Source organism: Mauremys reevesii, linkage group 4 (genome assembly GCF_016161935.1).
Source record: "Mauremys reevesii isolate NIE-2019 linkage group 4, ASM1616193v1, whole genome shotgun sequence".
Lineage (NCBI taxonomy): Eukaryota > Metazoa > Chordata > Testudines > Geoemydidae > Mauremys > Mauremys reevesii.
The window spans coordinates 85,528,013-85,550,558 of NC_052626.1; the positions used below are offsets into that span (position 1 = coordinate 85,528,013).

Below are 22,546 nucleotides of genomic sequence, written 5' to 3' on the forward strand. Positions count from 1 at the left end.
CCCCAAAAAAATCAGATTGTCACGCTTTGATTTCTCCACTTCAATTCCAAATGGACATCCATGAATCCTATCCAAAAAAAGTGTGCATCTGTTCTGCATAGTCATGAACATGTGCACAGCTCACACCTTTTCCTTCCTTATACACTGGCCCATGAGTAATCTGTGCACAAAAGGACAAACTCCTAACTTTCACCTTCCAGAACACAAGTACTTGTGATTCACCTGCTGAGAGTTTGTAAAGGGTTCTTTTCATGGATTTGAGAGCTTGAGCATCTCTCTCTGGCTCTGTCTTTTCTGGTATGCACTTAGCAACAAATCCCAGCCAAAATTTGGCTCAGAGTAATTCAGAAGGACTAAACTGTAGGTTGAACATAAGTCCCAAAGTGTAGACTATGTTTCTGATTCTTTAATGGAAAGATGAACAAGCTCACTCTTAGTCGGTGATTGGCACCAAACTCAGCTTGTTATTCTGACAAAGACTCAGCATGTCAGTCAATGGAAAAAGATGTATGAAAGTTGATTGAAATTGATTGTAAGTGCCAGCTCCTTGACAGAATGATATGTGAGGGCCACAGTTAGTCATTTTTGGGTATGTAGTGGCAGCCACTGAGGCTATCCACATTATTACACTGCGGGTGTTGATTTCTCTGCAGTTTCCCCATTTAGTCCTGGATAGAATCATCAATTGTAATTTTCTGTCTCTAGGAGTTATTGAACAGCTTGATGGTTCTTTTTTTTGTATCAAAGTACCAAGCAGTTCTCACACATAAAATGTTTAGGGATTTTAAAATTGGTGTTTCTGCGTTCTTCTCTGCCATTTTGTGTTAACCTCTCCAAACCAGAAGACAAGAAGACTAAAACTTTATTTGAAGCCCGGTGTCTCTTTTCTGTTGTAAAATTCCTCACTTTCTCTTCTGTCCAGTGTAAGTCCAGCCCTGGGCTACAGGCAGTCAGGTGAGACAATAGAGAAAGAGTAAAAGTACATCACTCTAGTTCATCTTTCCCCAAACAGTCATCTTGATGCCATCTAGTGTGTTTTTCTGAAGTGAGATCACAGTTGAGCTCATACTGAGCAATATAAAGCTAGGGCCACATTTTCAAAAGAACTTCTGCATCCTCTTTGGATACCTAAATGAGGTGGATTTTGAAAGTGCTCAGCACCTAGGTTCTCACAGTAGAAGCTGAACTCTTTAGAAAATCTATCTGCTTTGTGTATGGTGAGAATTATTTAGATTCTCCCATTTCCAGCAATATGAACACAGAGAAAGAACTCTGGGAGACAGGATAGAGTCTGAAAGACTTTATGGGTTATTCTAACATGTAGAGATATTTGGATGGAAAGTGAAACAAAAATCAAAAGTAATTTATTATGTAATACCTCTTTGGCACTAGAAGCAAGGGATACATACAGTTGTCATCACAGTATTGAAGAAGGCAGGTGAGGAAGGACCATTACAGGATGTGCCGTAAATGGCTTCATTGAGAAGCAACACATATCTCTCAGTTCTACAGACAAATGTCAAGTCTTACTGATTAGCATCAGAGGGGTAGCCATGTTAGTCTGGATCTGTAAAAGCAGCAAAGAGTCCTGAGGCACCTTATAGACTAACAGATGTATTGGAACATAAGCTTGCATCTGTAGTGGATATTCACCCACAAAAGCACATGCTCCAACACGTCTGTTAGTCTATAAGGTGCCACAGGACTCTTTGCTGCTTTTACAAGTCTTACTGACTTATAGCATAGGACTCTAGGTCCCCAACCAGTGCAATAGAGTAGCTGCAGGCCATACTTCGCTAGTCATTCCTCAAGAGAGTTGATGATGGGATTTTGGAGCTCTGTCCAATACACAGAAGAGAATTATATCAGTATAAGACAAGAATCATGGGCTTCACCAGTGATATAGAGAATAGTGTGAGAACAGTGGGCCTCTTAACATTGTGTGTGTGTGTGTGTGGGGGGGGCCTAGAATTGTTGGTCAAATTGTGTGTGTTTATTTTGAGTACCAATGTTATCCCATTGGAAAGAAGGTCCTTGCGGCATTCCTGTGTGTTCCTCAGATTGTAAAATCACCTCTAATTTGGTGAGAGTCCTCTCAGAATGTTCAGATAAGAAGGAAATTTGGACCCATCAAATATACAGACACTTGCACGGATGGCAGCCTGACAGGTTGTACATATATCTGTGGAACAGTTTTCCATAAAATCATTGGAAGATTTAAGAAGGAACTAAGCATGTGTCCTGCAGGCTGGCCACAGTTGTGTACTTAAAGAATAAGGCTGGCACAGAGAGCAAGAGGAAGATGAAAAAAATGTCTCTTCACAGCAGTGGAGAAACATCTGGCATAGACAGAGAGGCGTCTCTTGGAGTTAACAGTGGTGCACTTAGCAGTTGGTTGCATAAGCAGGCCAGCTGGCTTAGTTTGTATCGGTTACACCTGTGAGAGTGGAAATTAATAGTACATGGAATTCCAGGCTCCCTGCTGCCATGAGTGTGCCACAAATTGTTTTGTTTGCTACTCAGAAGAATTGGAAAGAAATTCTCTGTCTGCAGATAGAAGGAAACATAGGCCTGGGCAACAGGGACCTTCTCATGGTGCTTGGATTGGGAGCTAGTTTATCCATGAGGCTTTAGTACTACAGTGACAGTGATGAGCCAAGATAATATTTGTGGTCAGGATGAACTGGTTCATTGAATTTCTACAACTTGGAGTGGAGGAACACATGATGTTGCTCAGCATGGATGACGATAATTTGTCTTTCATACTAGGATGTCAAAGTTTCCCCTAATCTGCCATGCCAGTCTATCAATTCTAATGTACTTTTTGATCCTCATCATAATAGTATCGAAGAATCTCACAATTACTCATGGATTTTATCATCACAACTTCACTGTAAAGTAGGAAGTAGTATCCCCATTTTACAGTTGGGAAATGGAGGCACAGGGTAGATTAAGTGATTTGCCCAAGATCACACTGGAAGTCTGTAGCTGAGAATTGAACCCAGGTCTTTCGAGACCCAGCTGAATGCTTTGTTCACTAGAATATCCTTCCTAGGACTCTGGATCTGGCTATTTCTGATTTAGAGTGATATTGGAGAATCCCCATTCAGTCTAGAAAGCTGCCTCCTTGCTATAGAATATGGGAGCTTTTAAGAGACTATATTGACAGACAGTTCTAGGTGCAACAGAAGGAAAGTGTAAATATCTGCAATTAGGAATATGGGGGCTGGGGGAACAATAGAGAGATTTTTAGGGTCACATCCCAATGCAATACATTCCAAAAGTTAGTCCAAAATTTAGTGTTGCAGGCTGTAGTTGTCCCTCCTTTGAGCCTTGGCATGAGCCCTCCTTGTTCCATCTGTCTGTTAAGACTGTTTCTGAAAGTGATTTTTTTCAGTTTGTAGAGTCAGTGAGTTTCAGGCTTTGACTAGTTCTGAACCATTTCTGCAATTTCTCTGGGACAAAGCTGTGTTAAGGATTCTATCCTCATTTGTCCCCAGGTACAATCTGGAGACTTAACTGAAACCCATGCACCTGCCAGTCTCTTGACATACAATGCACCAATGTCTGTGATTTTGAAGTGCTTTGAATAACCTGGTGCAAACATATAGTAATACAAATGCACTGTATCTAATCAATGGGATGTCTATGCGGTGCGTGATTCTGTTAATGAATTGGGTTCAGTATCTACTGAATAATGCTTTATTCTTGTTATCACTTCAGGTCATTAATAGGCTAGTTTGTCAGTATGAGGGGTATAATGTTTCACAATAATAGTTTTTTTTTTAATGAATGTACTATTGCACTCAAAATAAATGAAAGCAATCAACACTTACTTCAAGTGAAGGCAAAGGGACTACATCATATTTACCACAGTAGGCCTGTATTTGCCCATGTATATATGTATTGATTTTACTTATATTTATATTTTGCAGTCACTTTCTACCAAAATATTAATTTTGGGGATTTTTTTTTAATTATAGCTAAGTGTATCTTTGGAGGCAGAGTGTTAGCAGAAGGTCAGAGGGTTTTAACCAAGAACTGCAGGGAATGCCGAGTAAGTTTTAATTTTATTAACTTCTACTGTTTCAAAAAATATGCAATGCCCATAAATTATAATGATAACCTGGTATATTACTTTAGGCTTCCTTCATGCATATGTGTTATCCATTCTTTTCTAACGCTGACCATAACTTCAGTGGAAGCCAGACATACACAGACAAAGCTGGAACATGGCCTATTGAGGATAATAAAGTGACTATGGAGGGTATTCTCCTTTCTCTTTGCTCCTTACCTGGGTTGTGGGAAGAGGTGTCATTTTAGGGCAAGATTCTGATCTCAGCCACACTGGCTTAAGTCCCTGAAGTTACTCTGGATTTGAACAAGTGTAACTAAAAGTTTCTGGCCTTTATTTAAGCCCTGACTACTCACATGCTTAAAACTTAAGAAGGTGCTTAAATGCTTTGGTGGGTTGGGGCCTTACTCTAGTGATCCACAGCACTTCTGTTGAGTAGCGCCGCTTCATGTGAAGGAAGCCTATATTTGTTCTCTGAAAAGTTACTGGCCCTGTTTATCTCAGTGGATTAAATCTGAAATTTAATGTCAATTTATATTAATGGAGCGACACCACTTTATGTCAACAGATTTTAACCCAAAGTGCTTGTTTGAACATTTTCTTACTATAGAAATAAGGCACAATAAACTCCTGGATATGCAAGCTTCTTCTCTCTAGGGTGCAAGGTCACCAGTCACAGAAAATGGGGAAATTTTTGGAAACAAAATTATTGTTGACACAAAGCAACTATGGTCAGACTTAACTTCATTTCTTTTCTGTGGTTCTCTAATGAAGAAGACATGAGTTTGGTTTGAATTGGTTTTGAGCTTTTTCTGAGCGATTTGATTGTCATAGTCTTTCTTGATTTCTTGCTGTGTGTTTGACCTGACTTATCAGCACTTGCTGTTCGTACAGTGGTATACTGTACTTTTCCTACTGTAATTGTTTTGTCAGATATTGAATAGGTGTTGAGTTATAACCTATACCTTTCCAGCTGGGTAGTTTGATAAAATGACTGACAGTGATCACTCGGTTTGCTGGTTCTCCTCTCACCTATGCTGGTGTAACTCCATTGACTCTCATGTGAGACTCCTGTTTTACACCAGTGAAAGTGGGATGAGAATCAGTCCTAATGTCTGTTAATTCCACTCTTTTCATGTGGGCACCCGCATAACATGGCATGTGCTGTATCCTCTGCAGGATGCCTTTCCTCTTTGCCTCCACTGAAGCATGTGTCCCCTTACATTTGAACACCTAAGTTGACACCTATGGGCTAATAAAGTATAACTGGGTAGCAGAGAGAAATGACTTGTCAGTTCTCAACCAAAGGAGGTCAGGGATGGGGCGTCCAAAATTTTCCATTCCTTGCCTCTACTGGAGTAAATTTGCTCATTCTTTTACAAGTCCTGCCCGCTGTCCCACATCTTGTGTACCTTGCACTTTGTAGGCCTAGTATTGCCAGCCTCAAGCCTTCAAAAATCATGAGTCAGGCCCTAAAAATCATGAGATTTATTGAAAGTAATTTTTGGTGGAAGGCTAGAAACATATTTTTTTTAAAAATGAAAGCTGAGTTCCTCATGTACTGTCTTGATTCCAGCATCTGAAGCATTAAGAAAAACACCAAATATGGTGAGACTTATAATAAAACTAACAGTTCACAATGGTGCTGGCAGAGCTGCTCCCTCAATGAGGTCCAGCAGCTAAGGCTGTATGTCAAACATGCAGCAAGGCATCAGGAAGCTGGATGACTTGAGCTGCAGCTGGGCCAGCAGACAGCCAAGTGGCTTCTCTGTCTTCCTCACTTTGCCAGTTCCTGGCCTGCTGGGAGCAGCAGAGAGAAATGAGACAGCAGTAGTGCCACCAAAGCTTCACTGCTGAAAATCAGGCCCTTTAAGGTGCCCAAAACCGAGGCACTGAAATCACTGGTTACATTTGAAAATCTTGGCCATCTAATCTCTCTACTTTGTCTCATTGGTAATTTACCTATCACCACAGTATACAGAATTTAAAATACCTAAAAGATAACAAAAAAAAAGTCTCATGTGAAGCAGAAAAAAATTCTTAAATAAAATACTTTCATTCCTGCAAGTGCTTATGCAGGTTAAGAAAGGAAAAAGCAGCTGTACAAGCTTGAGTTTAAATGTAGTGTCGTTTCCTTAAACTGTGGGAATAGAAATGTCCAAGTAGATTAATTTTAGATTTGAGTTTATAGTGTAAAAAATGAATTTAACTTGCTGCCTGTCACTTTACTACTGTTGTTACTAAAGATTGCTAGAGCTGTGGGTAGAAAACTGTGTGACCCTTGCAGTAAGATACATTTTCATCAGTGTCATTTTTTAAAAACATTTATTTATTTTCAGAATGGAGTTTTAGTAAAAGTAACAGAGACCTGTCCTCCATTGAACTGCTCAGAAAAAGATCACATTCTTCCAGAGAACCAGTGCTGCAGCGTTTGCAGAGGTAAGCAGTACATGTTTGGATGGAATGTAATCATTTCTGGGATATGTTGTAATGAACCACGCCTCTTTAATTGATGGCACTGGCTACTTACATAAACCTGTACTTGTAAACAACGTTCTCTATAAACCAACCTGTGCTGTTCCTTTGGGAGGATAATTCTACAGGGACAGGGCAGTAACTTTTCTGGGCTAACTAGAAAGAGGACAATGGGCACAATGTCTCCTGTTGCCTACAAGACCCAGTTAATTATTAGTGATGTTTAAAATTGGTATGTTCTGAGATGCTAAATTCAGATCTGAATGTCCAGAGTTCTAAGATGTTTGGATATGGGATTTTTGGTTGGCCTATTATAGAGGTAAGAGCTAGTGTGAAGTTTAGATCTCAGTCCAGATCCAAACTTTGAAGGTGCTTGGATCTGGGGTTTTGTTTTGTCATATTACTTCCTTAAGGGGAACTTCCATATTACTCATTAAGGGAAAACTCTGTTTCTATCTTTATATCTAGATTTATAGCTTGCAAGATAAGGGCCTTAGTCAATAAATATTTAATTAGTGTATGTGTGTAATTAAATATTTACTGACGAAGGCCCTGACCTTGCAAGCACCATGTGGTAGCAGGGGCCTGCACAGTTGAAGTAGCTTACAGGATTGGTTTCTAACCAGATAGACATCATCAATTTTTAAGCAGTTTTTAGAAACACCTGTAGCTGTTGAAGTAAGCAGTAAACGTTGCTGCTGCCTATCTCTGAGGGGTCGTTGTCTTAATGACGCTTTATAGCAGGTGGTCCAGTTTGATCCAGTGCAGCTTCGTTACTTAAAAGCATTGGAAATCTGCAAACTTCAAAGAAGAAAGATAAGTTCTGTAACTATGGAGGTAGGGTATATATTATTGTGGATACTTTTTTAGGTAGTCACCCTAGGTATGTTTTTTTAATTATATTATACAATGCCATGAACGTGCATGCCTGCAAGTGGTTTTCAGACATAAAAGGAAAAGTCCCTGCAACTGCTATGAACTCTGATTTCTAGTGCAACAAATGGTGATGCTGACATTCAGTCCTATTCTGTATTATCAGAATGTTAAGATGGCAGCTTCCTCTCTGATTGTTTATTTTTTGTTCTTTTAAAATTCGTTTTATCTTCCTTATAACTGGATATACTGAACAGAATATCTAACATATTACACTGGGTTTTTTTCTTTAAACAGAACACATCTTCTGTTGGGTTACCTCTTGAATCAGTTAGAGAAACCTGAAGAAATAGCAGAGTTTATGATAACATTTCGGGCTTCAGTTCCCACAAGTGTGAACAGGTGGGAAGTGCACAATTCTCTCTATGGGATTGATCTGCAAGGTTTTCGCCGGCCCTGGTTTAGCAAAACATTTAAGAACTTGGATTGGGGCAGAGCGCTCAGCAATCTGCAGGATCAACCATTCTTTGAGCCTGTAGTCTGCTTTTATTGTGGGAGAGAGAGATTTTGGGGCAAATTTGATTAAATGTGATATTTAATATAGTCATTTGGAATCATTGCATTAACTGAAGTCCTAAATGGAGAGTTGTAGAAAATATGCAAAGAAACATACAGCAATTTACATTTGCCTTTCAGAATATATTTAATTCAGAAAACTTCAAAAAAAAAATCAGTTGGATTTTTCCAGTGGATGTTTGTTGGTAACCAATAAAGTGTCATCCATAGATTAATGGTAAATCAATCAGTTTACACTTGCTGAACTATAGAGCAAGTCTTCATTTTTTCAAGTCTCTGTCAATTTATGTTTTCATTAGGGTCCAGTCATTTTATTGTAAGTGCTTATTTAGTACAGCAATGGGCACTATGAAAAACTCAGTGGTAGATATGTAGGTTCTTACACCACACCCATCCAATGCTATCATATGCTTTCCTTCTTTTTCTCCTTTTCCCCTGTCCTCCCCAACATTTATTTGTCCAGGACATCTTACGGTCAGGTTATACCCTGCTGCCAGAATTTTGGCAGGAAATATAGTTCATTTGGCAGCCTGTACATTGCTGGTTGCTGAACTACAGCAAAATTATTTACAGTCTCGTGAATGAATAAATGTGGGGAAAGGGAAAAAAGAGGGAAGAAAAGATGATAGCGTTGTGATAACAAGTTCTTACACCATATGTGTCTACCACAGGGTTTTTCATAGTGGCCATATCTGTACTAATTAAGTGCCTAGAATAATATATGATATCCCATGGGAGAAGAAAAATCTGTTGTTTACATAGATTCACATTGTGAATCAGCAAAGTACTAGTGAAATACTGTAATAGACCCAGCTGGTAGACTTGCTACTCACTCATTATTGTTGAAAATGGTTAGACAAGTCATTACTGCAGATAATTCTCTCTTTCTCTCTCTCCCTCTCCTTTCTCTTTCTCTCTCCCTTCCTCCCCATACATTTATAATATAGTGGCATCTAACTTATTCATATGATACCATTTCTGTGTTTTATTGAAATGACTGTGTATGGGGTACAGTATAGAAGATGTAGTAGATCTAATAGAATAAAGAGTTTTCCTGTACAGTGACAATCTAGCATAAAATGTGTGGGGCTAGACCCCGCAAATGGATCTGCCTGGATGCAGGGGTGTGTATGACCAGAGCCATGTGCAGGATCTGTCCCTGACCAATTACTAGTAATATATCCAGCTATGTGAGTTCCTCACCTGACAATGCTTCAGCAGAGTGGACATTGATAGAAGAGTACAGTTGTACTGTATAGTTATTTCATAACATTGACTGGGAAAATTCACAGCTGTACCATTAGACATAACTTGGGCTTGTTTTATTAAAATCAAAGAAGAATTTTCAGCACAAAAGGAACATATTTGTAACTTATTTTCATAAATCTTTATCATTTTTAGTGTCACCCTAGGCTTATTTTTATTGCCAAAAGGCAAATACAATAATAACAGTAAAATAGTTTGGCAAAAATGTGTTGTGCCTCTTATAAATGTTGGTCTCTTTGCTAGAGATAGTGAGTCATTTTGAATGATAGATTGGATCCCACATCTCCTTCCCTTGTCCAATGAACGGTTCAAATAAAGTTCACAAGGGTTCTTTATGTTGCTACTTCTTACAGTTTCTTGTGTGTCGCCAACCCCAGCAAACCCAGATTATTCAATCATCCTCTCCTCCTCCTTAAGAGAGTGGGGGAGGGAGAATAATGAAGTGGTGAGAAACGCTCAATTTCTATGTAAAGTAATATCTATTCAGTATCTAGTAATATGGTTTGGCTGATGGATTTAGATTGGCTACTGACACTGGTAGGCAGCAATTGTAGAATACTCCTGATGAGCTGAAATGTGCATTTTATTGAAGAAAACAGTGGTGTAAGGCAAACGTATGGCTTCTGTCACCCTTACATTTATTGGTTTAAAAAAAAATGTTTCTGATTTTTCAACTGCAGCTCAAGGAGGCACTTCAATTAGCATATTTCTTATCTCTCCCTGTCTAGCTGTGAGGCTCAAGATTTTTCTGATTAGAAGAAAAACTGAGTGCATTTTGCATTCTCAGAACCAGAAATCAAACATTTCTTGTGCATTGCTGGGGGAATGTGAGCTGTTTCAAGATTTTAATTTCATTAAGACTCTGATGGAGGTTGAGACGTATGAATTAGTTACTTCCTACACAAGGTACAAGAATGCTTAAGATTTAAAAAGTGCTTTATATCCTCAAAGCCTCTTCACACAGTAGCTAATTAAACCTTGAAACACTCTTGTGTTGCTACATAGCTACTGCACAACACAGATTTGTTGAAATAGTTTCTACATACATTAAAAGAATTAGTAAGGATGTTGTTTGGTGTCACATCTCTGAGCTTGGGATCCGCAATCTCCAAAGATATGAAAGGAATCAGAAGAGTCTAGCTGCTCGTGGCCTAGTAATACTACTTCACATCATGAAAGGCTAAGATTGCTAGTTCACAATTATATGATTCTTCATCTGAGTTTGCCCTCTGATATTGCATAAGCTTGTATAACAGTTGACACAGATTTTCATTTGTAAGAGTTTTGAGGGTGAAACTACTTTTGACATGTAGAACATTGATCAACCCCTGCAAATGAAACATCACCCAGACTTTAAATAAAAATTAAAAGCCTCTGAAGTATGGAACAGTCAATGAGAGTATGATTGCTCCAGTACAACCTGTGGGGAAGCAGGTGGTAGGATTTGGGGACCATGTAAGATAGATAGCCAGGAATTTTGGAAAGAGTAGTGAGAGCACCAGCAAAACAGCTAGGAAAGCCCCAGAAAGAGGAGAGGTTCATCAGAGATGACCATGAAAGTTAAACAGGGTCGTGGATATGTTGCTTCCAGCCCAATACAATGGGACTTAAGCATGTAGGTACTTTTCAAAAACTCACTGGGTGCCTATCTGCATCTTCAGGGACCTATGTATCTTTTAAAATTTGGCCTGTTGGCCCATATCTACAAAGATATATAGGCTTCTAACTTCCTTTGATGTTCATGGAAGTTAGAAGCCTAAGTACCTTATGGATCTGGGTGATAATGTCTAACTTTAGATAACCTACTTTGAAATTGTGCTGTTTCTTCCTGGCATCACACACCTGAAGCATGAAATTTGATTACTTTTATAGTTACTTTAACTTATTGGTCACTAGGCAGTCAATAACATCAAGGGACAGGCCCCATTTAGTAGAAATAGTAATAAAAAGACACAAAAATACTCTCAGTGGAGGAAAAAATAAACTGTAGATTAAGCAAACAGTCAACAACATTGACAAAGGAGGTTGTAATATGATCAGAAATATTTGGAAAAAGAGGTCATCAGGCTCATAAAAAATCTAGACACTCTCTTCAGTATTTAATCCCTCTCATCATAATATTGTAAATGCCTTGAATGACTTTGGTGGGCTGTTCTGCACATTCCTGACTTTGTGTGTGTGTAGGGAAAAAATTGGTTCCTGACATCTGTTGTGAATGTATTTATCTGTAATTTTAATTCATGCTCACTTGCCTTGTCATCTGTGTTAGACTGAAATTAGTTGAGATTATCAGTTCTGTTGAAGATTTTATATGATTCTGTTAAATCCTCTCCATGTGCCTTTTTGCGGGGATACAATTATTTTCTTTTTAAGCCTTTTCTTATATTGAGAGAATGGCCAACAGTATTGGATCAGACATTCCCGAATATTCTGAAACCTCAACAGTTCAGTTTTTAACTATCCAATATGGGTGTATGAACTCTGTTGTTTACTAGCCCTATTGGAAGCTGGGAATTCCAAGATCACATGGCAATTCAGATGATGGTTTCTACTGTGTTCGATATTTTAAAGGAACTGGAAAAATTATTACTGCAGAGATCTAATCAAAATTTGCTGTTTGTATTCTTTTGAATTCATTATTTACTTGTTTAGTGCTCAGTAATTGCCGTCATGAATAGAAATGTACCAGCCCCAATTCATCGAAGCATTGAAGCCTCTGCTATCCCTGTATAGTAAAGGATTTAAGCACATACTTAATCAACTAATCAATGGAATGTGCCTAACTTTAAGCATGTGCTCAAGTGCTTTGCTGACTATGGATGGATTTAAGCACATGCTTAAGTGCTTTTCTGAATCGGAGCCTCTAGGGGTGAGAAGAGCATAAGAATCCCCATTTCCCCCCCCAGTACATCTAATTTGTCTGCTAGCAGGAGGGTTTGAGCAGTCAGGCCAATGCTGACTGCAGTACTCCAGGCTCCAGAGAGTCTAGTAGGAATATAGAAATGGTTTCATTTCCCTACACACAGATCCAGAGCTGCAAAGATGTAGAATGTAGATGTGCATCTAGAAGAGACATAACTGTGTTTCCTAGGTACGTTCCCTTGGCATGTTAAACCTACTTTACATGTGCAGAGGAATAATGCCTGCAAAGTCCCTGCTAAGGGGATGCTCCTTATCTCACTCTCAAAGCAGCACTTAATATTTTGTACCTTAATGTACATTCCTTGGCTTTCTAGTATCAATTTTAATTTGTTCTGTAAAAGCCTAGTGACAGATGGTGTGGAAACAATATATATGCCTTCACAAAGAGATTTTCCGACTTTGTTAAGGTTCTTAACAAGTTTAGTCAAGTGCTATGGGAAATGTGAGGTTAAGCCTAGCAGCAGGCGATATACTTTATAATCCAGGTCTGATGCTTGTGCTTCACAAGTCACTTGTAATAACAAAGATTAAGCCAGTCTACAGATGGACTAGGGTGTACTCCTATAATTAGGAACTCACAGTGACACAACAAGAAAGAGTTCTCTAGAGTCTCTAATTAAATATAGTTAAGTTAGAGAACTGGAACATTAATCTTTTTTGGTTCTGCCCTTTTATCACAGCCTATAAGCTTGGGAAAAAATGATATAAGAAAGAGGCTGATTTTGAGAAGAATTGAATCTCAGATATTGTTGATAACTAGAAGGGGAACAAAAGAATCGAGGACTTGCCTGGAGAACTTTACAAGGTAGCAATTATAATGGTCCAAGATAGATAACTAGGAGAGGGCACATCTATATCAAATTCCTTCTGAATTTCAGAGGTGGCAAACAAGCAAATGACAGTCCTTAGAAATATACTGAGAACTAATCAAGCACTTTAGACAAAATTTTGATTTAGAGATGGACAGTTGAAGAGATGATGAGCAAATCAATCTACTGACTCCTGACTGACCAGAAAATGGAAGTATCACTTTTGTAAGTATGTCACTAATGAAGAAAAGTGTGATCACCAGGGTAAAGAGAAAATAGAAATCACGTCCAGGCAGAAATCCATATAAATGTAAGGACCACTGTTACTAGAGAAACGTGCTAAGCAAGGTGAAATTTACTAAGTGTAAATGATTTGGATGAGAGAGAAGTGGTATACATAACAGTAAATCCTAGTGTAGTGTTATCTCCCCAGTTAAAGTAAATCATTTTCCTATACTAGGTATGTATGTGAAGAGGGTTTAGCACTCTAGGTAGCAAAAAATGGTGGTATCCTTATTGATTTTGTGTGACACAGCAAATGTTACAGAATTCCTTGTCTCTAGTATGTTGGCTAAAGGGCAAACAGAATTTTAATTAATTAATCCTTGTGAAAGGGTAGAAATTCTGTGTTCTTTGAATAGATGACTTTGGTGGTCAGTAGTGATTATAATTACTAAGGCAAAAGCGAGGGGTCAAATCCTCTGAGGGCCTAAATGGGTGAAGTCAAAAGCACACTGACCTTTTACACCAGTAAAGAAGTTAGCCAGGATTGATAAGGTTTTATTTGGAATACCTGAATGTTTTTTACCAGACTCTGAAATGAATGTAGACTAGAAAGAATATTTTCAATTTTATTAAAGGAGACAATAAAAATAAAAAACACAAAGATCTATTTTGTTGTAAGCAGGATCAAAGTGAAAGAGCAAGCCAACTGTTATCCCTGATTACTATTAATAAGATTAGTCAGAACATCAGGAATTTAGATAGACATTGACACTTGGAAAGTGCCAAAGTGTTACTTTTGTCAAGTGACCTCACACTCTGGTGGCGGACGTAAACCTTTCAAGCTACAAAGAAAAGAGCACAAAAGTGACAAAATGTGTGTAAGGGTTTTAGTTTATTAATTGGTATTTGGAACTGATTTTATTTTTCAACATACATAGCCAGCCTCGGGGTAAACCCATGAATACTTGCTTGGATTAGATAAAAAATGTCATTTCATAGATGCTAAGGCTTTCAGAAGTTCCCCAAAGAATGTCTAGGCAACGTAAGAGCAACGGGTATGAAAAATCCAGTATATAAGTCTTAGAACTATAGGTTTTACTCTATTTCTTAGCTGTCTGTAGGGGAGATTATGAAGCTTTAGAATCACTGAACTAGAACTTTTACACAGGGAATCTTTGCTCCATTCCTTTTCTAACCAAAATTGGCAGCACTAGAGTTGTACATTTCAGACAAGCCCAAACTATGCCTTGCTCCTAAAGAACAGGGCACTTGCAAAAATGAAGTGTGGATTAGAATCATGATAAATTTAATAATGGCTTATTGGGAATTTTTGTATAAAATCTTCACAGGTGTTTTTACATCAGAATCCCATGATATTCTTGGGATTCTGAGATGTGGAGTTCAAAGTCCATGCTTGTAATTGTATAATAATTCCCTTTAATTGGGAACTCTGAGTCCAAAGAAATGCATCCGGAAGACATAGGGCCCAAACCTTATTTACCTATCACTGCTCTGTAACAAAAGGAAATGGAATTTGGCCCAAGAAAATAAAGAAACAAAACAAAAATGAAAAAAAAAACCCTGCCATTATCATGTTCTCTAATCATAGAATCATAGTAAAGTTAGAAGGGACTGCAAGGGTCATCTAGCCGGACCCCAAGATACAGGCTGTGTTGTGTCTAAACCATCCAAGACAGACTCTTCCCTCAGTGACAGTGGTGTAACTCCAGTGTAGTGATGTGAGTATTTGCAGAATTATAATTGAGCACATAATTTAGATCACAACAGAGTGAGTGTAGAGAGAGATTTTGAGACTTTGGGTTCACTTTATGTAAATCTTGTTATGAAATTCATAATGCAATATGTAATTCTGTCTCTGAAAAATACATGATAAATCTCAAAAGTGATATGTACATTTTCAAGAGTCCAAAGAACCTTAGTGTTCAAGAATCCAGAGTGAATGTAGAATTTCAGTGAGGTGTGTTTTTGTAGACGAAAGTTGTGAACAAGTTCTGAAGAAATTATCTCAGGTTGGATGGTGGGGTAAATCCATCTCGACAGAAAAACTCCACTGCTGAGTCACTACATTACAGGAAAATTAGAGATAAATCATTTATTGTAAAAGGTTTTTTTTATTAGTATCATTAATATTATTTTCAGGATAAATGATGGAATGGAACCAGCTGGTCTGGCATGTTAATGTGTAGCAACATATTTCAGGAAGTCTTCCTTTTCAATAAATCTTCCTGTTCTAATGCAAAGTTTCATTTGCTGTTTATGCTTTTCTAACCAAACTTTTGATTCTCCATTATCATATACAAATGTGTTGAAAAATAGCAATTTAGTATGGCTTAATAATAACTGTAATTGCAATGATAAATTGTGTCCTGGAAAGGTGGATAGAAAGGAATGCACAGCATCTTCCTTTGGTCAGTACTTACAGTAGCATTCATATTTGCTTGGGAGTTGGCTACCCTCCATACCTAAAACCTGAATACTATTACCAGAGGCATCTAAAAATGAAATGACATTCCCCATAATGAAGTGGTTTCAGAAAAGCTCATTTAGCCCAGTCTTTGCCAGGTGAAATGAAGGAGAAATCCACATTAGAATGCCTGGAGGATAGCATCACAAAACTATACAGAGTATGGCACAGTGAGGTATACATATTAATACTGATTATTTGAATTCAGCATGGCCTAATACAAGGGTTAATATACTTTGTATTTCAGGTCATAACTTTTGTGCAGAAGGCCACAGATGTGGTGAAAATTCAGAGTGCAAAAATTGGAACACAAAAGCTACTTGTGAATGCAAGAATGGTTATATCTCTATCCAGGGGGACTCTGCATATTGTGAAGGTAAACAAGATATTCAATGAAGTAATGTCTTAGCATCCATTGAGAAATTTATTGTTAAGTAAATGGCTGCAGAATGCATTTAGTTATGAAAGTCCAAGTTTTATGATGGTGTTTGTGATACTATTGATTTATGCGTGGAAACTTCAGATAACCAAGATAGGTGGACAGTATGCTGGGACACTGCCTATCCATAGGCAACCCCACTGCCATGTTATGATCTTCCTCAGACTATCACTTTCAGGCAGTGGCACTTTTATGCTGTAGGTAGTGTGTAGGGGATGGTGCATCTCTCTCAGATATAGAGCTAATTATGGAGGTAGCAGTTTTGGGAGTGATGCTAACAGCACCAAGAAAGAAATCCCCAATGCCGCTGATGGTTAGAGATGTTATAGCTGTGCACAGAGACATTAACCTGTAGTCTGTCTTCAACTCCTGCAAGTCAGGTAATTTTCCAGAATGGTCTTAATGTTGTATAGAGGAGACGTATTTCCCAGGAGGCTCTGTTCTATGTTGCTGAGCTATGACTATTTGCTAATGATGCACTATTCTGCCTCAGGAAAGAATGCAGTATGGCTTTGCTCTCATTCTCTTCTTTGTGGTGGAGAGAATCATCCCTATTTCCTATAGCTTGCTCTTATTTTTTGATGGGTTACTCATTACTGTATAATCTTTTTAGAATGATAAATCAACATACACAGCATTCTGTTTTGCCTTGTAAAGTCTGTGGGTTTTTTAAAAAATGTCCCAGAATTTTGGGTCTTAGTGTTGTGATTTTTGGCTTTTTTTTACACTATTTCTCCAGCTTCATCCTTCCATCAGTGCTGGTGATGGAAAAGAGATGACATTTTTGACAAGCCGATAAAAAATATACTGTAAGAATGGGGAGACAAGACTGAAGAATATGAAATAGAGATATGTTATACTGGCATCAGCTGACCTTAAATGATCCCATTGTTTGGAGATTTTTTTTAACCATCTATAAGTGTTCAGGACTGTTCTAGACATGATGAACAAAGGTAGTCTGCAAATTCAAGCAAAAATTTCCAAGTCTTACAACATTGTTGGTGCATCTCTTAAAAGAACAAAACCAAGCCCTCAATTCTGTACATGCTTTCAGGGAATATAAAAGATTTCCAATCATTTAGTTCTTGGGGTAATAGCAAAGATACAGTATATTAAGAAACTTCTGTACTAGAGAGTTTGTGGGAGTAGCTGCTGTATAGATACTACCAAGTCTACAATAATGCACTTTGTCAGGGATGATACAGTACCCAATATGTATACTTTTTTTTTTTTTGGCTGCTCTAAATAAAAGCAGAAGTCCCCATTTTGAAAAATGCTTTCATTAGCATTTAGTGTTTTGTTAACTTTGTAGCAGTTTCTCTAATTCCTTTATCTGGAAGCATTTTAAACCTCTTTGCTCAAAATAATATTTGAGACCTTAGCAATATTGGAATGGGGGAAAAGCTGTCTGAACAAATTAGCTGAATTTGTGACATTGCTGGTCTCAGAGACTCTACCTGTACTATTTGCAAGGCAAATCCAGGCCCTATCTTATACGACTGTGTACTGAACAAAAGACAGCAGAACAAGGTTAGGTCTGCTTCTTGAGGTCAGGAGAGATGTAGAGGAAGAGAACTACAGTGCACCAAAGAGTTGTTTCACAGAGCTAAATCATAAGTAGTGATCTGCTGGTGAGATCCCCGGTGGGGATGTATGGCTTGACAAATCCATTAGCCAAGGAGTGACTCTCTTATTGCCCTGTAATATGGAACCCCTAACCACCCACAGAAAACCCCTGTGCAAAGCCTGTTTATCTTGCAGATCTGTATCTCTTATCTAATTACTATAATCTATCTGCCTATTCTATTGAATAGCTCTCCAATTCACAGTCATTTGACTAAATTCTGCTCTCAAAGGCATGCACAGCTGCCATTGAAATCAATGGGAGCCATATATATGCCTTCTGAGGGCAGAATTTGCCTTAGTATTTTCCACAGTATTGGGTGTCATGCAGATTTGCATTCATATGAGTATATCAGATTCCTGTATCTATTGTTTAATATTTAAACGTAAATACTTCTTAATAGACTGAGACACAAATCTATAGAACCAGAGAAAATGTTCATGTTAAGCACTGGTAATGTTCCAAATTCAGTTCTGTTGTTCCTAAGCATAGAAATTTAATAGCATATAAGATCACTTCTTCTGAGACATGTAGGTTCAAATATCTCATATTATGACATATCTAGGTACAGTGGCACTTTAGTTCAGAATACTGTGGACCATTAATTCTGAGCTTCCAGGTTTCATATCTCCTCTGACATTATCTGAACATTTTTGGGTGTGTTTTAATGTGTGGCATTGTTTTTCCTTCACCATATTGTACTGTCATTGAGGTTGACTTGCTCTAATGTAAGTTTTGCCTTTCTTCATGTTACATTGTCACTCATTATTTGCCTGCACATTATTTTGACATTGTAGCATCTCCTCTAAAGACTTGCATTGAGTCTACTATTTGATATAATTTCCTCATGTATATTTGTAACTTTGTACCATTATATTTTTAAAGTTGCATTGCCTTTGTCATGGGCAAACTTTACTGTGAGTCCAAGGTCAATTAAAAATGTTGATGAATACCTCATCACAGTTTTTAACAAATCTGAAACACATCTATGGTTCATTCTCATCACAGCTTCTTTTCAAATTGTGATGTTAAAGCATGCATAATCTATGTTAAAGCAAGCATTTTAACAGGAAAGGTCTGGCTATGCCTTCAGAATAACCACCCATTAAAAACTGTAATTTTTGTAGAAATCAAGATGCTTCTTAGCAAAGAAAAAAATATCCAGAATAAATAAAGTGATTAGAGATCTGTACTGTATTAAAGAGAGAACAAACCCTACTTTTTTTACTCATTACAAGTAATAGGTTTTTTCTTTCACTGACTCTTCATCTATCCGCTTTGTGCCTCTATAATAAGCATAGAATTTGACATTTTCAAAGTGATGAACTAACATTAGTTAAGTAGTCTTCACAGATGCTAGTGGGGAGGAGAATTAGTATTACCTCCTTTTCATAGATGGGGATACCGAGGCACAGATAATTTAAGGGCCTCGTGTTGAACCATGCCTCTATTCAGCCATCATTTGCCACTGAACAAAGTTGCATGTGCACAGACACACTTGAGGTCTTGCACATGTGGGGATTTGCAGTTGTAGAGTCAGGGCACATGGGAGTGTGCGGCTGGAAATCAGACTCATCGTGGTTTGCGCAATGTGATGCAACAAGTTTGTGGCAGAACTAGAATTAAACCGAAGGAGTTCATAAGTCTCTATACCATGCTCATTCTTCTTCTAGACCATGCTGCCTCTAAAATAAACATTGTAATAGTTCACACTCTTGTAATGCCTTCTGTGCAAGAATCTCAAAGCACTTTACAAATATTGAGATCATCCTCACAACACAACATGTGGGGATAGACATTTTTTTCTCTCTCTCTCTCTCTCTCTCAATCCAGACCACCTAACTCCTAGTTCTGTGCTTTAGCCACATGACCGTCCTTACCTTCTAGATGCTGATAAGTAAGGGTCTGGTCTTTCTCTCATTGAAGTCAATGGGAGTTTTGTCTTAGAAACAATCTTGTCCCCCCACTGATATCTAACTTTTCTCCACCGTTTCAATTAGATGTTTCCCTCACTTTGTTTTTTAGTTTGTTGGGAGCAAGGGGCTGTTTATATGTCAAAATTATCATAAATGTGTAAGAGTTGTAGTAAAAATGTACCTTAAAAAGTATTTGTATTTAAAAAAACAACCAACCAAACACTTTTCCTCTGCAGGAAAAACACAAGTAAAAATGATTTTAAAAAATCACAAGTTACCTTGTCATGCTGCACAGCAGTATCTTTTCCCACTCTGGTTAACCAATGTCATGCTGAACGTTTCTGTGATGATGGATATAATATAAAAAGTCATTTGTTGACCAGAGTAAAGGGAACCTATATGATTCTTTGCTCATTCTGTTAGTATTTTGCAAGCTATTTTTTCCCCCTCGTTTAACAAAGCTGAGTGACAGATGCACTCTAAGTCTTCTCCCAATTGGTCATTTATAGGATATAACTAACAAGCTTTGTGAATTTAAATTGATCTTTTTGAACCAAATAACCAAACAGCAATATTTTATAACAGAAAAATAAAATTTCCCTGGAACAGCATTGATTGCTTATATTGGCCTATGCTTAGGACAGGACATTCCAGCCAGAGATCTGTAGCCCTTGGGAAAGAGGTGTAAAAGTTTCCTGAGGTTAAATATGGGGCTGGGAGGAGTTCGTACTTGTTTCCCTTCTAGAACCAAAGTTGAATAGGTTGAGGCTGGAAGTATATGAAGTTCTGTGAGTTCTAGATATAATTCTGGTTAGTTTCCTTGTATGACCAATTAAATAGTACCTAGATAGGATGTCCTTGATATTCATTTTGTAGTATATGGCTAAAACAGAAAGGTCAGGTTTTCCAAAGTTACCATTTCCTGGTGGGTAAAAAGTCTGGTGGGTAAAAGATGAGTCCTTAAGTCCCCCATCAAAAAAGTTGTGCTCATTCCACTAGACCAGTGGCATAGGACATCATAGGAGCATCCTCAGCCAAAATGGATTTTGGTTGCTAGATTCTCCAGACACTTCTGCTTGTATAATTATTTTATATCTATTGGTTTCTTTCCATGCACCCACCTACTAACTACTTGGATTGGTGGTGTTGTCTCATTCTCCAGCAAGTGAACCATTATTGTTTTATTTGTAAATTCACCCCTTCTTGGGAATGAAGTTCAGCCAGTCCTGTAATTGTTGAGTTTAATCATAGCAGTGTGCAAATCATCGGCAATCTATACAAATGTTGGCATTGAAACAGTCTCTGAGAGAGGCTCCCATATGGCCATTGTCTCAGAGAATGTTTTCAAAGCTAGGAGAAAGGAAAGGCAAACAAGAGAAAAGAAGGATAGGGATTAATATTATTAATGGATGTTCATTCAAAGAGAAGACAAACTGAGAGGTAAGACAAATTGTCTCACTCTATGATCTTCAATCTTTTATTATATTTTTACACCTTTTTACCTGGCTGCACTGTGAATCACTGATTGACTTCCTAATCCTAATGATAATGATTGCTAACTTTCTAGTAGAGAAAATGTTTTCATCTCCACATCCTCTTTCTTGGCTTTATATGTCTCTATACGTATTCAGTGTATCATAAAGGCTAGAGGTAAATAAAAATAGGTATCAAGAAGACTAAACCATGTTACTGACCTTTAGTTCCTATTAAGAACCTTGTAATTCACTGCAGACAGAAGTATTTCAAATTGAATGAATTTTTCTTCTTTTACTTTGATGGAGGAGAGACACAGGACCTAAATTAAAGAATTAATTGGAAACCTCTTAGGTGCACTTGGTGTCTGGTTGACTGAACCAAAGTTCTTTTCTTGAAAGGTCAATGAGTTATTCAGTGATCCTTCACTGCTTAACAAAAAAACAAAAAGTACAACTCTTCCTGTTTATTTGGTTTGTAGACTTTTTTTTAAGACACACAGTGCAGAATTATGGGCATGAAGACTGTATTCAAAGAGCTACCATCCAATTATTTTAACATGGAGTCTAAACTTGTAGAATTGGATGGGATGTTTCAGTGGAAATTAGCTAATTTGCTATCTTTTTCACAGTAAAAAGCTCTGCAAGTCATTTTTTGTGTATTCGGTTTTCGTACAATCAATTTATGCTGTTAAATATTAATACCTTATTCTGATTATTTGCCGTATTTAAATGTTAATTTTTTAAATTTAGATTCCTTCTTAGAGATTGGATGACTCAGAAGATTGATAGGTTGAATTGGTGTCTTCAACTCTAGATTATTAATTTCAGTCTGTTTCAAATTCACAGTGACTGAAAGACATGATCCGATGTAGTTCAGTTGATAAAGCGAAGAGAGATGCTGATGTCAGTCCAGTTCACAGTTGGGTTGGCATCTTAGAAACCGTTATGATAATAGACACTAATTGACACGATAGTTGGCAATATCACCCAAGAGGCCAAGGACTGAATGACATAGAGATTGAATTACTTTTCAGCCTTTAGATTTCATGAGTTTGTTTGGTAAAGTTGCATTGCTGCATTTGTTGAACCAGTTTTGTGGTGAAGTAAAGGACTTTACAAACAGCTTGCTCTTAATTGTATTGGTGTAAATCTGGATTGACTTAATTAGTGTTACCCTACATTTACCTTGGTGTAAGTGAGAGCAAAAAGTTTGCCCTCAGTTTCTAATGCTTTCAGTTTGGCAACTTAAATCAACACTGAATTATTGCAGTCCTGCTTACATAGTATATCTGGTAAGGACTAGATTCTGCCACCCTTACTCATGTGAGAACTACCTTACTCAGCAAGTAGTTTCACTGAAGAAAGTAGCAATACTCGGGGACTAAG

General features: G+C 37.7%; 1 protein-coding gene across 3 annotated transcripts in view; it reads left to right on the forward strand.

Moving 5' to 3' along the window:
* The window catches only part of NELL1 (neural EGFL like 1), a 422,689-nt gene that overhangs the window by 100,271 nt on the left and 299,872 nt on the right, over positions 1 to 22,546 (forward strand). For all 3 annotated transcript variants that reach the window (XM_039535560.1, XM_039535559.1, XM_039535561.1), the window contains exons 10-12: positions 3,984 to 4,057; positions 6,415 to 6,514; positions 15,954 to 16,082. In XM_039535560.1, coding sequence (XP_039391494.1) covers positions 3,984 to 4,057; positions 6,415 to 6,514; positions 15,954 to 16,082 — 303 coding nt within the window. The remainder of the gene's footprint in view (positions 1 to 3,983; positions 4,058 to 6,414; positions 6,515 to 15,953; positions 16,083 to 22,546) is intronic.